Below are 20,779 nucleotides of genomic sequence, written 5' to 3'. Positions count from 1 at the left end.
AGTCCACAATGCTCAACAACCCCATAAATCATATCCATTTATTGCGTATCCGTATGAGTAATTCTGTAATTAAAAAAAAAATTGTAAGGATCACGAAAAATCATAATAAATTAGTCATCTCTTAATCTCACCCTATTTCTCTGTCGAATAACAATATCGGTAGAGGTAGGCCCGGTACTACAGGTAGTAGCAGACAATGAACTTGAGGTCATTTAAATATGACTGACCTTTATTAACCCTATCAACTGTCGCATTCACAAGTTTTACCAAGGGTTGTTTCACGAAATAAGCATAGAGACCCCAAAAAAGGTTCCTCTACCTCAGCCATACCAGTTGCTCCAACACACCGTTCACATCACCGTACGTATGAAGGGGGTTGTTAAGAGTTTCTCAGGGTTGTTTCCGCATTACCAATAGCTTAAGTACGAGGTGGTGCGCTCGTGGTTCGTGAACGGGAGAAGCCGATGGGGAAGGGACAGCCAAGCCAGGCAGCCAGCACCGAGTCGACAGTCGGAAGAAACGACAGTCGCCACTCGACACCCGTGCAGAACGGAAAGGCCGAGTACAGTACTGTACAGCGCGTAGACGTCTACTGTCGGAATAACATAAAACATATATTTTTTTTAAATAATCGAAAGCACACAAGACACTTTAATCATCGCAATTCACATTGACAAAGATTAATGCGAGTGTCAAGATGAAGAGACTGAATTTGTGAAATTATTACGTTCAACAGCGGCTGCTGGAAGCCGACACTTCAACGGGGTGGTTTGAATGGTGCGTTGTTGTTCTTGGTTAATCGGTTTTCTTTTTCTCTGGAATTCCCACTGAAACGTGTTCGTGACGATGCTATACTATCGTAATCAGTGAAGGATGAGTTGCACGTGAATATACATTGAGAAGTGATCGAACAGCGTGAACTTAGATATATATAGACAGAGAAAGAGAGAGAAAGAGTGAGTTTGTGTACGGGAAAGAAGACAGACATACATTAATGTATATGTCAGTTTGTTAATAGCGTTTTGCACTCGACAAGGCGATATTTCACTAAGCGAATTTCTTGGGCGATATTATTTCGTCAGTTTCGTACTTCCTTCATTTATTTACTAATATCTTGGCGGGAAGGAGGTGGGGGGTTGGCCGATTTCGCAAAGATTTCCATGGACGCTCTGTATATTTTATATATATACGTGTATACGTACTTGCTGCAATATAATTAGTGGTGTTGGAGAAGGTCCGCTTGTGTGATAGGAAGCAGCTGCCGATTGCGTTATTGGATATCACGGACCGTTCCCTTTACGATAAGAAGTTTCTTGGTGAGTGTTTTACGTTGTTTTCCCTGGTTTAATCTTTTTCTTATTTTGTTGCTCTCATTGTTTTTGTCTTTGTCCCTCGTGGCATTTTACAATAGAGACGAAGCATTCATCCCGTGAATTTAATCGTTGAGAAGTTAACGATTGTTGGTTTACACTGTAATATATAAAGGATGATAAATTGACATGTGCAAGTGTATTTAAAACGTCTAGAATGAGAACCACTTTACTTTCGAATCGGAGTACTTTCGGTCGGCCGATGTTATAATATGCCAAAGTCGAAGTGTGTCCAGGACTCACGGCCGCTGGTCAAAACACGCAGCTCACAGTTATGACAATTGATGATTTCAGCGACTTTTCTCGTTCCTTCGTATTATTATCCTTGCCGTGCGAATTTGTCTAGTGGCACTTTGAAACTGTTTCGTAGCCAAATTGTTTGGGCCATTTAAAGGTCCCGTTAATCTTGATATACCTAACAGCAAACAGAAGGACCTGTACATTATTGTATTAGTCTTTCCGTTCTTCATTTTAGGTTAGGGCTCAAGTCTGTTTTTATTGTACAAGTGCGCATGCGCTGTCCATTTAAATTTTCCCGCTATAACACACTGTGTCGTCGCACTTTTGTTATCGCATTGATTGTTAAATAATGTCACGCGGTAGTTGGCCACTCGGATTCCAGAGATGTTGCTAACGAGGCTAGGTCGCGATCCGAGAAGAAGCGGATCGACACGGATCGGGATCAATGTGGTTTTGCGATCGTTCGTTTAACGGTGGACTTTGCCAAGGCGCCTCTTAAAGTGGAATTTATCAGGATCGCGTAGTGCGTTACAGCCATTACGATTATGCTGAGGTTAGAATGGCAATCACGCATGCGCAATGGCTTTCTTCTTGGCCGGGTTTCAGGAAATACAAATCTCAATTGATTTCTTACATGTTTCTATGTTTATCGGTGTCTTGTTATACCACGAACTCTTGTAATCTATGAGGGTGTATCTGGCACTTATCCACCTTTAATAATCACGGTAATACCAATCACTGAGATACCTATCGCACCACTGACCGTAACAACACTTTCTAACGAGACCCGATCGGAATACCGAATTCAATCGGTGCGCCACGATTGAACCTAGATAAATTAAATGGACTCTGTCCACATTACTGTAAAGTCCAAGATTCATCTCACGTCTGTCAGAAGCCAAAGAAAGTACCGAGCAGTACGACCGATCCGTGCAAGTGGGTCGATCGTGATTCCATTGCCGAAGAGTCGTTGAGAGTAGATTTTCAGTCGAGTCAAGAGGTAAACAAAACAAAATTTATGAGAAATAAAAGTTGTAGGCTTCGCCATAATTTTTTAAGGATCTACTCACGGGAGTCACGTCCAATCATTTTTTCTTCATTATTATTCTAATCTAATACCACGCTCCTAACCTAGCTAGCAATTCAATTGACTAACCGTCCACTCGCAATGCTCTGGCGTCCCCCTGATGCTGGGTTTATATTGGTCAATCAAGATTGAAATAAAAGCCCATCGGGAGAGGTCGACGAGTTGCAACTGGTCATTTAAAAATTCCACGTTTCACGATCGATGAGTTTCCCCATAGAATTCCAGTAGTCTGCATCTGTCACTGCACTCCTATCTTTTATTTATTCTTGTCCTGTAAACACGACAGTTCTGTATATACTTTTGGTTATGGGTACAACTGATTGGCCAGTCAATTTAAGATTGTTTTGTGTCAGACTTGTGTTTGATATCATTTCACACTTGTAAGTTAGAGGCAAGAACAGCAAATCAGGAAGTCAGTGTTATTCTTCTTACGGTACATTCTAACCTAACCAAAGAAGTCACCTGTGACTTATTACAGGAGAGACGCGTCGTGATAATTGTAAGACAATGGTTGGTAGTCTCGCTAGCTTTTCTTCACTGTATCTTTATAGCACTTTATATACGCGGTAATATACTGTTATACGCTATATACTCGCGTGTACACGCCTTCCTATCTCCGTTAAGAGGTTCACGTCGAGACAGAACTTCTGGAACAACGCCATGTCGTGAAACTGTGTCGAGAATCACCCGGCGCCTCGACGACAGCTGGTCGTTCGACCAGCGTCGATTATACCACTTGTCATAATTCTTTTATTGCTGCGCTCGTGGCTTTAACCTCACTTTCTCACTTTATTTGTCATTTATAAAAGGGCCATTATCGAGCACTCCTCGTCGAACAACTAAAACACAATATGCACACTATTTAACATGCTTAGTTATGAACGCGTAGGTATCGATTGAGAAACTATTTCGCGCCTTGGTGCGAACTTCTTTATTCTTAATGACTAGAGAGGTCGTAATTACAGTTGGTTCTGGTGAAATGGTGAAAGGTAAGCTGAACGGGGGAAAGATACAGGAAAGAATAAAGGTACAGGCTTCTGTGCCACCAGTCGGTATTTGACTAAGGTATTACATAATGCCAGGATATCCGCCCGTCTGGCTCTCTCGCACCTTTCTACTTCATATGGTATTCAAAGAACAGCATAGATACGTCCACGCGTTGTGCTGTATCGGAATATATTAACTATATACCCTTCCTTGGTTACATTAGATATATTTCGTGGTGTCATCTGTCACATTTTGATTTAGTGTTCGATCGGAAATGCGCCAGAGGTGGCTCGTGTGCATATTATACAATCATTAAGGTACCTATATTTGCCTGTATAATAGTGAACTATTCCTATTTCGGCTAATTAACGTCCGATCGGAAGTATCACGTTCGTGGCGAAGACTCACGTATCCCGACGACGAAGTTCCGGTTCGTTTAGATTTGGTTGACGTCATAAAGTCAGGTGGCAAGACGCCATGTTCGATTTGAAATGGCCCTAAAACGAGTGTATAATTGAAAATGACTTATAAAGGTCGTATTACAAATGGCTGCAGTTAAATTGTGATACCTCGTGTAAATGACAGGATCTTGATGAGTCATACAGATTAGAATTAGACTGAATTATTCGTTCTGAAGGGAGACTGTAATTGTTGAATTTAAAATGGATGCCATAAATTATAGAATGACACTGTGGAACAGCTGTTATTACAAATGTATATGTTCAAATTTCTTGACAGAACAGTGTACAATGATCGTTGTTTTTTATATAATTTATTATTAGGATTCTGATAATCACACGTTACTCGGGAGACTTAGTAGTGCACGCTTTTATAAAAATATACTCGGCATATGTTGTCCTTGATGGCCATTTTGAAATGTTCGTATCTTGGGCGTTACTTCTCCTTTATTTTTTAATGAGTCTTCAGAGATACCATTTACAAAGTGTGTTACACCCATCACCAATGATTCTAAGTGGGCCAACGACTGTGTGGGTCAGTGCCAAACCTTCTTCTTCTCTGGCCGATCTCTCATGAAGATCGAACCTCACTGTCCAGCACTCCATTACGTTAAAGCGATCGGTTTGAATTATTTGACAAGCTAAAACTATTACCTAGTAGCGACCATGATGAAAGAATCAAAGACGATCCCCATCAGGTTGAAATTACACAATTCTAAACGAGCGAATGACTAAGAAGTGCGAATCGAGATCTATGAAAGGAAGGCGGGAAATTGGGTCAGTTTGAATACGTTTTTGAATAAGAGCACAAAATATTTAGATGGTAACCTCGATATTTCACTGGTTATTCCTAGCAAATTGAACTACTTCCTATTACGATTTTTCTATATTAAATTTATAATTTATTATTATGCACTGTACTGATACAGTGTACTTAGGTCAAAGTAATATGTACTCTTAGATACTTAATAGAATTCAAATAGACGTAACGCGCATGAACAGCTTCCCTTCTTTTTATTTAAAGTAATAAATAGCAATGCAAAACCTATAGTGTAAACGTGACTTAAGGCTTAAAGTTGCCTGTGCAAGGCGGTCTGGTGGCCTTAGGCTGTCGGTCACTGACACTGTTTCACAACTCGTGAGACGGCCTCCCTGTACAAGTATCAAGTGACCGTTGCACAGCCGAATGTACACTCTCAATTAGTGTACTCGTTCACTTCCTGGTTGAAATATAAAACCCCGGCGTTACTTCCGGAACGGAAATAATATTTCTTAAAAACAAAACAATTCTTACTTATTAGCCACTCACGTGTCTGAGAAGATGGCACTTAGCTACAAATATCCTAAAGGACGTATCTTTATGCCGTTTGAGTAAAACATTCACTAATACTAAATTACACCTAATTTCTCCTAGTCAAGGACTGTTCTCGAAACTTTTTCATGACCTTGACGTCTCAGAATAAACTCTCCAGTAATACGTGTCATAGTATACTGCTTTTGACTAATGACAATTTTTTTTAAAACCGCAAGACAGTTTGGAATATATAAATAAAATTCTTAATTGATAACGCCAGAGCAATTAAATTATTAAAAATTAAATTTAGCACACCACCGTCGTGTCTGGATTTTAAATAAATCAATTTTCTTAATTAACTCTACATGGATGCGAGCTAGATGTATATAACCATGTAAATTCTTGTTCATCGAATTACATTAGCAACAACAGCACTGTCATAGTTTGTCACTAAGTGTGGTATAGTTGTTAATAGTAACAGCGACAGTGTTGGTCGTGTATTATACTACCAGTAGCTGTAATAGTATCGGTAAGGCTATAAGAAGTAGAGTAATAAATAGAGGACGAGAAGCTGTCACGAGCTCACGCGTTACGGGTTAACAATCGGGTCAACTCGTCGACTAAACCAGTTAGTCAGAAGAATGACCAGATCGCTCGAACCTATAATCGGCTTAATTTAATATACGATCGATCCGGTCTTTCTCAGAATCGTCAATGCAAGACATTGCAAGCGATCAGAACCTAACGAGATATATCATAACTCTTGATAAAGCGTAACGAAGCATTTGGCGGCAAATTCAAATGACTAATTTAACTCTGACCATCGTCACAAAGTAAAATTATACAATTATTCGCGATCCTTAAGTAAAAACTAAGCGTGGATAATTCACTTGAAAAGATTCGCCACAATCCAACGATTCGCATCCAAGGTATTATTCGTCAGTCACAATCCAAATTTCTCGACGTACATATGGACCCCTTTTAACACGTGCGATCTGGCGACAGGCCAAAACTTTCCAGACAGTTGGGCGCGCAATACGTTACTACGGAATTATCGACAGGGAAATAAGAAGATGCGGAAGACGAAGCAGGAGACAGAGGAGGTGGTGCTTTCGATGAGAATAATATTTACGAAGCATGGGATCATTGATGGCCGCTGTGTGATTAGAAGCCGACATTGAGACCAAACAGAAGCCTCCTAAACATTGCCGAGTGTTAGGCATCCATCGAAATCGTATTGCTCTTCAAATTCTTCGCTGCAACATTTCGGTTGGCATTTTTTTAGACCTCCTTCAAGAACATTTAAGCAGACCATATATATATAGATCTGTATACACACACATAACATCCAGTACGGTGCCGTTGCGCAAATCCAATGATTTATGAATTCTTGAGCCGTGCCTCTTTTCGTTGGTGGTCGAGTGCGTTGTTCCATAGGGAATGAAGGAGATTAGGTTGCAGTTTGGTGATTTTTAGTCAAAGTAAAACAGATGGCTTATTTATGGCTCATCAATATCTTACTGACTTATGGATATATCCAACTAGACTGATTTAAGAGTCATATCGTTCCTGCGGATACGATTCATTTTCTTTTTTCTAATATAACCATAAACTAATATTTGATTAAATGTTATCTGCATATAAATTCTACAGTTGAGATTTACTGATCTCTTTATAGCATGTGGATCGTATGACAGTTCCACCAGGGATACCTACTTCCCTTGGGTTTCACTGGTCATCTTCTTATCTGCTTTTTTACACTGTCCTTTTATTACCGATGCATCTTGTAATTTGCTACTAAGTAGATGCCACAGGAAGGTACGTGATTCTGGGTTCTCTGTGGAGTCGTTTACTTTTAGAAATGTGAACCTTCACTTCCATCCTCTCACTCACTTACCAGCCACCTACATTCCCTGTTTGCTCGACCTTTTATTTTCTTGTCTCTTATGCTTCCTGTAGTTAGTATATATCTTGCTTAATGTTATACAATACTCATTGAATTATTGAACTTGTTCAATGTCGAATTCCATCCTGTCGCACTCGAGTATATTTCTTCACGTAACAAAAGCTCGGACGTAATCCAATAGACGTTACACAGTATACAATGATGACGTAAAGTGTCTAAAAGTACAGTTGAGAGTGTCGAAGGTCACTCGAGAGGAAACGATCGTCGTGATAAAAGGCATAAATACAAGCTTAACCTTTAGGCACGCTTCACACTTCTCAGCTGCGATTCTTCATCGCGATTCAGCACGTTGTCACCTGCTTGAATGATCGAGATGCAGTGAGTTAAAAATTCGACCCTTTTTTTAATACTGCATTTTCTTACCCAAGAATAAAAAAGCCAGCCGGAAGTTCCTACGAGCTGGAGTTCCACTCCCTTTACCAGACCTTGGGAGGTCCTGTGAATCCTCAAGGACGTCTCTTCTCTTTGATTATTATACAATAGATATACGTGTATCGTCTGTTCACTTACTGATACTCTCCAGTGTAGTACACGTAGTACTATCCACTTGAATAAATTACAGACATTCTAACAAAGTTCCTGAGATCCAGTGATGCTGTATCTGGACCGTGAGATCAATATAACCTATAAGATTGAAAGTAATAAGATAAATGGATGGAACAAATTAGATGAAAAAAATATATATATAGGAACACAAAGACGAGCGAAGAAAGGATGGATGCTTATGTTTAGATGATCATTTGTAGAATAAATGCAACATAGACCGGAAGTGACTGCTATCGTTTGCGCGATTATTACTTCACACACGCATACATATATATATATAAAGTGCATGCATCTGAAATCGCAGTTCTCATATGTAAATGAGACTCTTATTAATTTTCTTCGATACAATTGTTACTAGTGATTTTTAAATGAAAACATCACCTCGTATGGTGAATGACGAATAAATGTTTTCTTGTTGTAGCAATGGGAAATGTGGAATTGCAAGTTTTGGAGGTTACGTCGTCGAAGACAAAGACAATGAAATTCATATGTTACCAACATGTTGTGTCCATTTGTTTGAGCAAATCCTATATACAGTATGTTGACGTCGATATACGAACTGTCCGGTATGTCGTAAAGTCGATGAGTTTCAATATTCTGCACAAGGCTGTAAAAGGTATACCAGAAATATTAATAACGATGAAAAGAAGAAACGAAGAATATAAAATATAAAAAGAAATACTGTAGAACGCACCGTTCGAGTGTTGACACTCGTGGTTGGTATCTATCAGAGCGTGTCTAAGGAGTTGCATTGATTTTTAATAAATTCCAGTTACGATCACATTGCAATTCCAGTACCAGTCTATGGTATATATATTTATACTTGTTGTAAGATCCAGTGAGCTCCGGGAACTGTGTATCCAAGCTCTCTAGTACGATCCAGCTTATGTCACAGCCTTAGTTCATATGTAGCAGCAGCAGCTACCAAGTGAAAGAAATGCCCGAGAGGAAAAACCCGTTTCCATCGATGGATCTGAAGATAGAGAATTGGTAGTGAAGTAGTATTGTAGATATGAGTATAAATGTACTAGAGAAAAATTTAATTGGGCCAATAGTGAAATATGCAGATACAAAAAAGAAAGTGGAACAAGGATGGCTATTACATATTGCAATTCCATTTTCTAAAATATTTTATTACAATAAATATAATAGGAAACGAATTTGTAATTGTTCTGTATCAGGTGGATATATTTTTAATCGCAATTCCATTCTTTTGGGTAATTGTTTATATCCAACGAAACACATAAAGGACTGATGCGCAAGTTCATTTCTGTTGAACAGTCGCATTCACAGCTCAGCAGGCAAGAATGTTTTTGTTGAGAGCAATGGAGGCGCACACAAGCATCGACATCCATCTCATTACTTTTCATAAGGCCCGCCTAAAGTTCCCTTTACATAAGTCGTTTCGTCGTAGCGATATATGATGTTACGCCTAATTGAATGGCTGAAAGCGAATTTATTTAATCGAAATCGACCTCCAATAACACGTTTAGGTACTTTCGATCGTGTTCCCTTCGTTCGATATACGGAGAAGACTGTTAAGGCTGATTCACATAGGTTGTAACGTTATTCCTTGTCCGAGGATTTTTTTGTTGCCAGGATACCAAGATGGTATCTTTTTTGCTGAAAAAAAATATCAACATACATAGAAATGCTTTTCGCAGACTTTACGACGTAGCGTAGAGTCTCGTTAAATTCTTTGTAATACATTTTTGTATATTATGGAAATATTTATTGAAAGGGAACAAAGTAAAGGATCTCGTCACTTGTGAAACGGCCTTAAGGGGGAGTCCAGCACTCCGGCCCAAACAGGAATGGTGGTGCCGTCTATCTATCTCACCCGGTCGCTCAGGCGCGTCGCGTCGCGTCCCGAACGATGGAGATAAAACTATGAAATAAAGATCCAAGGAAAAAAAGGATCAGAAGTGCCGGCATAAGTACCACGCTGAGAAAAATACATTTGCTTCTAAATATAGAACGTGTAGACAGATTTAGAATCCGGCTTCGAATGTTTTGGGACAGCCCCATAGGAGAGGACACGTAGAGACCAGAGATAAAAAAAAAAAAGTAAAAAGAAACGATCAGAACCTCCCTTAAAAAAAAATAAAAAAATTTACAACGGATCCTTAGGTCCTGTGAATTTCCACACGTCGACGGGTGGCTGAACCGTGAATGTTCATTTAATTGGAAAATATACATTCTCATAAAACTAACCCATTTCTATCTTGTCCATGATAAACACAAAGAGAACTTTTACGTTCTCTTTGAACCCATTTTACTGGCTTCTACGTATTTCATCCATTTCGTATGGTTCTGCGCGAGAACAAGAAATCGCGAGTGGATCGTTTTGCGTTTCCGCGAAACATTATTGAAGACGAAGTGAAAAATTATTTCCGAGAACAAAACCTACCGGCTATTCGAACAATATACGAATATATTTGTCTTACAGTATGTATGGTGAATTTCGTTATCCTCCGCTGTTCATTGACGAAGCATATAAACAGCATAAAAACATGGCGATCTATCCTACCAAGCACGTACGGAATATTTACTTTAGTGGAAGCCTCAGTGGAAAGCACAGTTACGTACAAGGAAAATCAAAACAAACTGTTATCTCCGAGTTGTCTGTATTGTCTCGCAGTACAAGTAAACGTGCCCTAAGGCATGACTGACACAACGTCGGGACGTTATTCTAGAGTAAGATTCACGTCAGTCACCTACAGACGACGTTCCCGAGTGCTACGTTCACGGCAGTTCAACATATCTCGTTAGACTACGTTAGACGCAAACTTCCAGTGACAAGAAAACTCCGTCGTGAAAATCTTCCGCCCAGTGTTTTGTTCCGTGATATATTTTTTTCACAAAGAAAGGAAAAGAAAGAGAAAGAAATCTCACGAGGTAAACATGCAGGACAACTAAATACGAAAAATGCTGAACGATTCCACACGGTATAACCTCCTTGTGGAAGATTCACGAAGACTGCGACGAGGAATGAAGATGACAGTATAAAAAAGAAAATGACTTCAAGACTCCAGTCATCCAGACTCATTAGTCAGGGCTTAGGGCAGGTGCCGATGATTAAGAGTATCAAGACTGTCAAGGCGGCGAGCTTCGCGGGGCGTCTTGGAGCGTCGCCAATACTTTTAATTCTTACGACCCAGACGAACTTTCGGTAGGATTATTACGCTCCAACCTCCTTGGAAAACTGCCAGACATGTTGCAAACATGTTCTGGAATTCCCACTGCGGAAAGACTGTGGCCCCCATGGTGCGTGTTAACCAAGACCCCTTTGAGTTCTCTGTGTCCCCTGCACGGGATTGGAATATCGATCAAGCATTGAGGTGAAGGATTACTCGAGGAATACGATCATGAAGGTGGATACTAAAGGTGCTGCCACATGCATATTTCCACCAAGTCGTTTGACTCAACCTTACACCAGGTACCATGCCGGCTGCATAAAATATTATAAAAAATTAATTAACCTCCAGATATATTGTCTCTATAAAAAAAGTCAAGGTCACTGACCTAAAAAAAATTCCCATGATCCTTGACCCGCTAAAATGTGCCCTTATCAAACCCTGTTATCACTACCCAAAGTATAACAACATTCCTTTCGCAGCCTCTTGCCTCCCGACGATTCCTGTAATCTATACGTGGAGCAACGCAGGAACACGAACGTGCTCCCAGAGGGGAGTGGGCAGGAGGAGGAGAAACATACCCGAGGTCACCACTGGGTAAATGCCGAGATCTCCAGGAGAATCGTCCACACACGTATGATACATATGTACCCAAGTAAAAACATACGAATAGATCAGATTCATTGACCCCGCAAAATCTTCTGGACTCATCATACATACATTACACATGTCCTGTCAACCTGACAATTAGAATATAATAACCAGGTACAGTAAGTTGTACAGATACAGCACTAACATACTAAATACGCATCCACGTGTCTCATGTATTCTTATGATGTCACACAGCGCCGCACGCGAGGAACAAACGAACAAACTACCCACGAGGAATCGTGCTCATCCTTGGTGCCCCTATATGTTCAGTAATGATAATAGGTCTAATCTAGCTACCCCATGTGTAATGATAACAATATCTATTATACACATGGATATACATATTCATCCATTGCACTACCTGAAGATGGTACCATTTGATTTTAATTAATTCTGATGCTAGAATCATCTTCACGTGGTGCAACAGTCCAGAGTGCAGTGCTTGATGGTACAAGAATTTGATATAGGTATATATCCTACATGAGGTCAAAGGTCAGTCGATGCACGGTGACCGTCAGGTGGGGAGTAGAGAGTAAAGAAAGTAAGAAGAGTAACAAAAGAAGAAAAGGATCAAAAATAAGAAAATAAGAGTCATGCAGGAGTCGTTGGTCCGTGGATGCAATATTGTACTATGTATAGTAACCTTGCTCCATCTTCTTGTATATAGCTGTATATACAATTCAGGTAATGCGGCACCATTTTGAATCTGTGCATAGAGGCACGATTGCTTACTGTACTTAGTAATTATTATTTCTAATGGTATTTATGATTTGTCATTCGTTCCATTGTTCGGCATGAATCTAAGAATTTTATCCAAAGCTGTTCCTTGATTCTTGGAGAAATGTGTCAGGCCACTTGCGGATTTATACCGAATAGCGTGCGGGAAATGGTCCGTTTCTTTAGTGCCGGAAGTGACACGTCTCCTTTTTTGGTATAAACTATAAGCAAGATCAGACGATGGTCGACTATGATGTATAATATTTGTATTTGTATATATGTGTATATGTATGCGTAGAGAGGATAAGGGCATGCTAAATCGGAAATTCCCATAACTGGAGCACGTCGGTTACTGGCAGCAGACCAGCCGCGAAGGAGAATGGCGGACAATTAAGCTGAGAAAATACTACAATTACAATACTCGTGGAATGCGCTTAGGAGCTATTCTTACGAAAGCACGATATATCCTTCTAGCTACTATAGGAAACGTGTATTGCGTCTTACTGTATGTACATATTTTACTCTACGTATTAGAGCGTCTCTCGGCTAGACTCTTCTTCTTTGATACTTTGTTATACTAGCTAGTCCTGTATATATTACATAAGTAGTATATATGTATATATATATATTCCCTTTCTCTAATGGTCCTCATGGCGTCTATCTTGTACAGACAACGTAGTATAGTGTCATATATCTACTACATATAGATAGGCACATATGGTATGCGGTCGAAAGTGAAGACGACGCTTGGAGATGATCATTGGCCGCCATTATGGTTCCAGTAATTTTTCAGGATAAGCTTCATAAATCGAAATAGAATTAATAGAATGCACGATGGACCATTTGTAAATGAAAGTATAAGTAGAATTATTTCTGGTGAAAAGATTTCGCAATCCTTCAGACTATATGGGTTTGTTAACCTCGAAAATCCTTGCAGTGCCTGTCTTATATCTTGGCCAAGGGAATAAAGGAGCGTTAATTACTTACTATCGGACTCACGGGATCAGTGGCGTCGGGACGCCTCGAGATGCCTATCCAAACACATGAGATTATCCGTGGTTTTGATGCTCAAGAAACGGCATATGTATCCTAATTGGACCGAGGGCGTTATTTAAAGGCGTACCTTGTATGAGAAAGAGAGAGACAGAGAGAAAGATCACGGTTGAATCATCAGAACAGTGGATGAAATACGTTAAGCGCTTTAAGCTTAGGAAAGTGTAGACGCTGGTCAGTTTGGTCACCGCGACGTCAGACGTCGTTCCTCATAGGACCAAAATAATTTGTAGGCTTAGTTCGGCGCAGACGTCGCTTGTAATATCTTGCGACTGTATCGCCATCTTTTATGTTTTGAGCAAAACATTTATGTCATATAGTCATACGCATGGTTCTTATCTTCTGTATTGGATGTATACAATAATAATTTGCATAGACATATCAAAGGATGATAGTAAGATAATGTTATGTCAAAAATTGTTGGGGTTGTTTACCATTAGTCAGACGTAACTCGATAATAAGTACCCTTATCAAAGAGAAAGTTTCACTCTCTCCTTCTCTTAGTGATTTAAGAGCTTCGGGACGTTACTAGATTAAAAATTGTCAAGTCACCCAATGACGTGATACGCAATAAATCTCATAGATGGAGACTAGCGTCATACGGAGAACAGTTTGTATTATTTAAATATTTGAATCACGCGCCATTAGTACATTGTTACGGGAATTGGTTCTGGCCAATGGGCAGGTCGCTTTTTAATTGGTCAGTGTACGTTGGCCTTAACGGAGTCTTTTACCGTCAATTAGTGTAATGGCCTTGAAAATTGGCTAATCTAATTAGGATAGCCTTTATGGGTGTAATATACGTTGATTTAGGTAGACACGCAAAGAGCTAAGATTTTTAACTTAAAATTAATTATACAGGTGCTTGTTTGCGTAGGTACAACTATTGAGATTAGCTAATGTTACATTAGGCGTCGTTAACAAGGATGCAGAACGATTTTTAAAGACATTCAAGGATGGTAGAATTCGTTGGGATTAAAGAAATCCATGCCGAGATAAATAAATGGTTTTACAGGGTGATTTTTTTCAATCGCCTCAGGCTGATATCTCGTAAATTAAGCAACATACGAAAAATACGTCTTATATGAAACTTTCTTGATTTTGAGGGGGAAAGAAGATGGTACAGTCAGATTTATCGTAGGTGGAGCCGCCAAGGTTGGGTGAAGGTCAACTTTGATTTTTTAAATAGAACGGCGCACTTTTTTTCACAAATCCTGAAAGAGCATCCAATTTTACATAAAAAACATTAGAGGTACTTATGGCCTACAACCAAATGGTAATGAGATAAGAGCTGGGCAAGTTAGATAAAAAGAAGCATCATTATCAAGCAAAGTTGATAATCTTGACCAGACTTTGGCAACTCGAAGTAAAAGAATAGTTTGAACAGTTTTGATCCTTTCAATCAGGTACTACAAATTGAGAATTGCGTTCAAGTACGTTGAAACATGCGTGCTGCTCCAATACCGGCATCCGGCCGATGCTTTTTTTTATCTAACTTGCCCAGCTCTCATCTCATTATCAGTTGGTTGTAGGCCATAAGTACCTCTAATGTTTTTTATGCAAAATTTTATGCTCTTTCAGGATTTGTGAAAAAAAGTGCACCGTTCTATTTAAAAAATCAAAGTTGACCTTCGTCTAACCTTGACGGCTCCACCTACGATAAATCTGACTATACCATCTTCTTTCCCCCTCAAAATCAAGAAAGTTTCACATAAGATGTATTTTTCGTATGTTGCTTAATTCACGAGATATCAGCCTGAAGCGATTAAAAAAAATCACCCTGTATACAGGGTGGTTTACAAAGGGAAATGACGATTAATGTAAGTGGCGACAATGTAAACGGGGTAGCCAGCTTATTTCTATCGTTTGTTAATGAGCACGTTATATACCGGGTGGCTATTAAAGAAATATCTTAAATATAAACGCTAATATACATATAGTTATGCTTTTTGAATGCAGTAGTCCTAAGGTGGACGTAATGGCTGCTCGTGCTTCACTCAAAAGACACTTTAGCATGAATATAAACGAGAGTGTATAATGTGATTGGGATATTAAAGGCTTGACCAACGGTACAGAGGATCCCCATGGTGTAGTCTTATGGCTAGTGGGAGTCGAGGACCGAAATAAAGAGTCAGGGTCGTTTGGATTCCCTTTTTTCTTAATTTTTTTGTTTATCTCATATATATTACTACGAGAACTTTTGGACCATAGAGAATTCGACCCAGGGCAGTACCGATGCCTCTAATCTTCACGCATTGGACGATACTTATTTATTTTTATCTTTTATTTATCCTGGCCCTCCTTATTTCACTTTCATAAATATTTATAATGCCCTCTGGACTAGCGGAGCCGTCACTCCCGTGCTCGTAAAGATCCAACCACTCAGACTGCTCGCAGAGGAATTCAAGGATCCTGTAGTGGTACAATCGGTCAGGATTCCGCACGTGTGCTAAGAATAAGGTCCCAGGTATCCCTGACCCATCGGGGCTTATTCTCTATATATGTATATGTATGTCTTTAAATCTTTCTGGTAATCTAAAATGTCCTTAAGCTACCTACATTATATATATTGGCACCTACTATGTATGTATGTATGTACAATGGAATTATCGTGGCAACCCAATGTGGAAGCACTGCGCAAAACTGGCCGATAACGATTATCGGTGTTTCACGTTCAAAATATTTCTGGGCCGCCTTTACATTCTGTACGCTGCGGAGCACTGTTATGAACACAGCCATGAACGATAGGCGGAATTGCGCTTGGATGTTTAACATTTTACAACAGTCAATATTGAAGTTTTACACGGTGCCGGTTTGCGGGCGTCGAATCCGCAAGATTTGTCGCTCTTAGTTATGTGGATCTACACTTATTTGCAGGAACTTATTGCTGTTCTGTATATAGGATTGATAAGTGATAACTTGGCTATTCGCTACTGTAAGATTTCCTGATATACTGTATAAACACTAACACGAACATTAAGATAAAGCTTCTAGAATTCTATAGCGAATCGACAGATAGAGTAGAGACAGTACAGTGCATACAGAAAGTTTTATAGCTAATGGATGGTCTGTGTTTAAGATAAAGATTCTATAATGTTTTTAGTTACTGAAAATTATGATAAGTAACGCGGAAAATTTTATTTTTTGTTCCAGATCGTACCGATGCGCCGATGTCCAAGAAGTAGTTGATGAGCAGGAGTACCGGGAGCTTCTTTGTCATTACAGAAGAGGAAAAAGAAGCAAAGATGATGATCCGGATGGTCCTCTTGCTGTTCCTGGTGGGAGTCTGCAGATCGGCGCCGACGAGTGTATCAAGTACGTCGTCGCCGAGACGATCACCAGACCAGGAAGTCGGTTCACCAAGTGAACTTGCATGGCAAGCCTGGCTCCTCGTCAATACTGAGACCGGTGCCCACTCTGGCATCGACTCCTCGAGTATTCTTCGACGGATAACGCCTAAGAGTGTCTTCATAGCACCAGCTCTACCTGCTTGTGCCGAAGGTTACGGTGCTGATAATATGGGACGTTGCGTGAACGATATCACGCGACGGACATACATCGATGTCCTGGTGCAAAAGCTGAATGCCATGTATTCCAGTAGTAATACTGCCAATGAGAAGCCGCAATCGTCGGCAGTCACTGGACCACTTCAGCTGAACATTCCGTTACTCCCTGGTGGTTCTCAGGAGGGCAAAACTGATGGAGACGATGCTGAGGAGCCTGCGAAGATGCCGGTCGAGGAGCAACCTGAGGACAAGAAGGAAGCCTTAGTAACAGTTTATGAGGTTGGTAATGAAACTAAACATCAGAAGGAGGAGACGTTTTTTCTTGGCTCCTCTGAAAAAGATGCTGCTGGTCCTACGACGACTGATATCGTGGTTCCTGTCGCTGACTTCGTAGACGACGCCAACGAGACCTTCACTGACGTTATGGACTATAAAATACGTTCAGACACGCAACTTCATACCAATCGTACCGAGATCAGTAAGGATGAGAGTTCAATGAACTCGACAGACGTTCCTTTACCGACCTTGATGCTAGTTCTGTCGCCGACCAAGCTGCCGCTTACTGTCTCCACGCCCAACGTAAATGATCTTCACGTGGTTCACGATGGGACCTCTGGACATATTTTCGTCAAGACAGAAAACGTGACAGTTAATTCCAGCGGCAAAGAAATCATATCCGTGACTGTACCTGACGCCTTGGTACACCTGCCTTCCGTATCCGGGAACCACACGCTGGATATCTACGATGACGAGGAAAAAGACGTTTTGGACTCGACGGATGTACCTGAAGAAGACTCCACGGAAGTGGACGATGAGATTCTGAAGCATGGTGAAGCCGGTATGGCAATTCCCTTGGATCAACAGATGTATCAGAAATCAGAGGAGACTGGCACGAGGAAGAATCTTCCAGATACTGCTGCTCCTGAGAAACTTGTCCTCAGGAATCTGACACAGCCTCAACGTGGAAATGAACCGTCGGCTTCAGAACGTGATGAGATCAGTAGTAACGTATCCAGCGAAGTCAGTATCAAGGGAGACTTCATTGTTGAAACTACGTTGTTGGGTATGAACACCAATTCATCTAGGACATCCAGCAGGAACAGAACCTGCGATTTTGGAGACTGCGACGACTTCCGGGAACTCCTGGAAGCAGAGAAGGATTTAATATCTGAGCCTGAAGTCGTGTTATCACCTCAGGAATCTCGTGGCACAGTGTATCCTAATATCCATGATAAAAAACGCGCAGAGCAGCAGAAACTAAATCCTCCTTCAAGGATCCAAAACACAGGATCTTACTACTCCGGCTCTCCAGGACAATCAGAAGCGCTCTTGTACGATTCCCGTCCTCAGGATCCTTACCCTGATGGGGATTCAGCACCAGAGATTCACACAATTGACGAACAAGCTTCGTACAATCGCGAGAGCCTGGCTTTCCCTGAGGTTAAGGAACCTAATCATTTCAGCAGACCTAACGTTAATGATAACTATGGCTTCAGGCCCAATCCTGGAGGATATAGACCTAACCAGGATTACATCAGATTTCCTAATTACGAAGAACCTCAACCACAACCGGTAAGGACATCCGGTTATGTAAGGTTCCCATCAGAAGAAGCGAACAGCATTCATGCTCAGGATTATAAAAACAGATCGCCTCACTTAGAGGACTTCTCACAATCATCTACGAGCACAAAGAGCAGTGTACCAATTCACCAGAAACAATCCTACTGGTGGTTACCATCAGGTTGGCGAGCGGATCGCCAACAGAATATACAACATCCATCGCAGTATCCAAATCAAAGGCAGAAGCCGAGTCCTATGCTCTTAAGATTCTGGGCCAGGATGCCACTCCTGAGGGATCCCAGTTTATATCCGTCTCCAAGTCCAGCTTCCGGTTCCTACGGTGAGACAATAAGAAGTCATCAGATGCGTTACTCCCAAGCTCTGCCGCACAGGACAAACTTCTACAAGGAGATGTCGACGCAAGACGTGAACAGGGTCCTTACCCAGAAATCACGTGGTCCGGTCGTAGGCTAAGACTCCTGGTGAATGCGTGGTAGCCTAATGAGCTGAGAATCCTTCATCGTCCTGAGGTGGATCCTCCTTAGTGAATTTCGGAACGGTGCCAAATAGATGCGTTCAGGGACTTCCGGGTTGGCTCAGGGTACGACCAATCGGACGTGTAGGGCTTTACCAAAAACAGACTGATCGTAGCGTATTATTAATATTTTATAGTGCGATTTCGTCGTCGGGCGAATAATGGCGTACCGGGGTGTCGCGACGGTGAAAACTCCTCGACGTCACACCAGAGAGAAAGCAGAATGAAAGCAGCCCAGAAACTTGTGCAATACTTTTTTCGAGTGGTCAATAAAGAATTGAATTGTCAGGAGCTGAATAAATGAAAAATGAGATTATAAAACACGGTCAACACGAATGGAGAGATTAAAAACGACGGCAAATAATATGAGATTATGAATTTGAATTTTTTAAATACTTTTCACCTCATCGCCATCTATATCGTGCAATACAAAAACAGTTGAAATAAACGAAGAAAGCAGATTCTTCTAGTTCTATGATTCTTCCGGTACGTGACGCAAGGACAATCCTGATGCACATTGTGACTACATAAATATATAGGCATTATGACTATATATAATATAGATATATAATATACAAAAGCCAACCCGTGAAACTTGTAGGAGTCCCTAAGCGCAAGCGCGACAAGGCTTTACCAAAACAGACTGATCGTAGTGTATTATTTTATTTATAATTGTAAACCGGAATGCTTTCCCAGAGGAATCCCGAAAAGACAAGAAGATAGATGAGTGTGTTTCATGTCTGATTTCTTTGTGTAAAACAGTTAAAAAGAAATCGCAACGCTTCATCAGCCAAATACCATTGTCGAAGTGTCAGAATATTGTATCATATTACACGAAGCGTATGAACAAACAAACAAACAGATAAATAAACAATTGTGCCCTCTTTGTCAAAGGAATATGAATCGTAATATCATTTCAACTTAATGGAAAGCTCTGTATCGTGTACTGTGTGTATTTTACAATTAACGCACGTGTCCTATATATGTATGATTAACGTATGCAATTTAAACAAAAATTAGTCAATTTATCAAAACCTGCTTCGGTTATTTGGAAAATAAAATTGACTCGATTTGGTCATCGGTAGTCTTGATCATTTTCGTAGTCTATTAATAATCGTGATGGCCATTCAGAGAGCTATGAGTGAATGAATGGTACGTGTAGAAGAAGAATCGAAAATTGGAAAAGAAAAAAAAATCATTCATTAAGAAATGGAAATGTTTTAACTTGTCGGTTTTATCGTGACATCGAATATGGTGCAAGTACTTTGGTGGTTTTTCTCAATATTTTGTTTTTTCTTTTTTTTTAGAGCAAACTATTCGATTTCCAATAATGCGGCCAGTAATTGTATTGTCTATTTATTATCTGTTCTAACGTACTGTGTAACGTGTCACATACTATGTTATTAATTATATCAATTGAATGTACATATTAGTTTTATCAAAGAATGTTGTATATAGAGCATAATAAAAATCCAAACGTTAACACTTAATGTAATGATGATGTATTAATTGTAACTGTATTAAACGTTATTGTATTATTTATAGCTAAAATATATTGATGTATATTACGTATGTCGTGTTCCGTATGATCATTTGATTTGATCACAAATGGAAAGATGAAAGCGAGGAAACAATATTAAAGAATTGTACCGATGACATTACTATGCCAAAT

At 40.2% G+C, this 20,779-nt stretch overlaps 1 protein-coding gene across 8 annotated transcripts; it reads left to right on the top strand.

Annotated features, from left to right (window-relative positions):
* Nucleotides 1-134: 134 nt before the first annotated feature.
* On the top strand, nucleotides 135-20,778 carry LOC107273936. 8 transcript variants are annotated; one of them, XM_015752599.2, is made up of 4 exons: nucleotides 135-777; nucleotides 10,398-11,387; nucleotides 11,568-11,719; nucleotides 16,660-20,778. In XM_015752599.2, the coding sequence occupies exon 4, from the start codon at nucleotides 16,695-16,697 to the stop codon at nucleotides 19,044-19,046; it is 2,352 nt and encodes a 783-aa protein (XP_015608085.1). In that variant the 5' UTR covers nucleotides 135-777; nucleotides 10,398-11,387; nucleotides 11,568-11,719; nucleotides 16,660-16,694; the 3' UTR covers nucleotides 19,047-20,778. The 8 variants fall into 8 exon arrangements, 7 of the variants coding, with proteins under 7 accessions (XP_015608085.1, XP_015608086.1, XP_015608083.1 ...); XM_015752600.2 differs by lacking the exons at nucleotides 10,398-11,387; nucleotides 11,568-11,719; XM_015752597.2 differs by lacking the exons at nucleotides 10,398-11,387; nucleotides 11,568-11,719 and having other exon boundaries at nucleotides 136-1,316.
* Nucleotide 20,779: the final 1 nt, after the last annotated feature.

This window comes from Cephus cinctus, unplaced genomic scaffold (genome assembly GCF_000341935.2).
Source record: "Cephus cinctus unplaced genomic scaffold, Ccin1 Ccin1_scaffold1891, whole genome shotgun sequence".
NCBI lineage: Eukaryota > Metazoa > Arthropoda > Insecta > Hymenoptera > Cephidae > Cephus > Cephus cinctus.
This window is presented reverse-complemented; position numbering and strand designations above follow the sequence as displayed.

What these genes read in the sequence shown, in the direction of transcription:
- LOC107273936 (XM_015752600.2), top strand. Translation starts at nt 16,695, where the DNA reads ATGAGCAGGAGTACCGGGAGCTTCTTTGTCATTACAGAAGAGGAAAAA.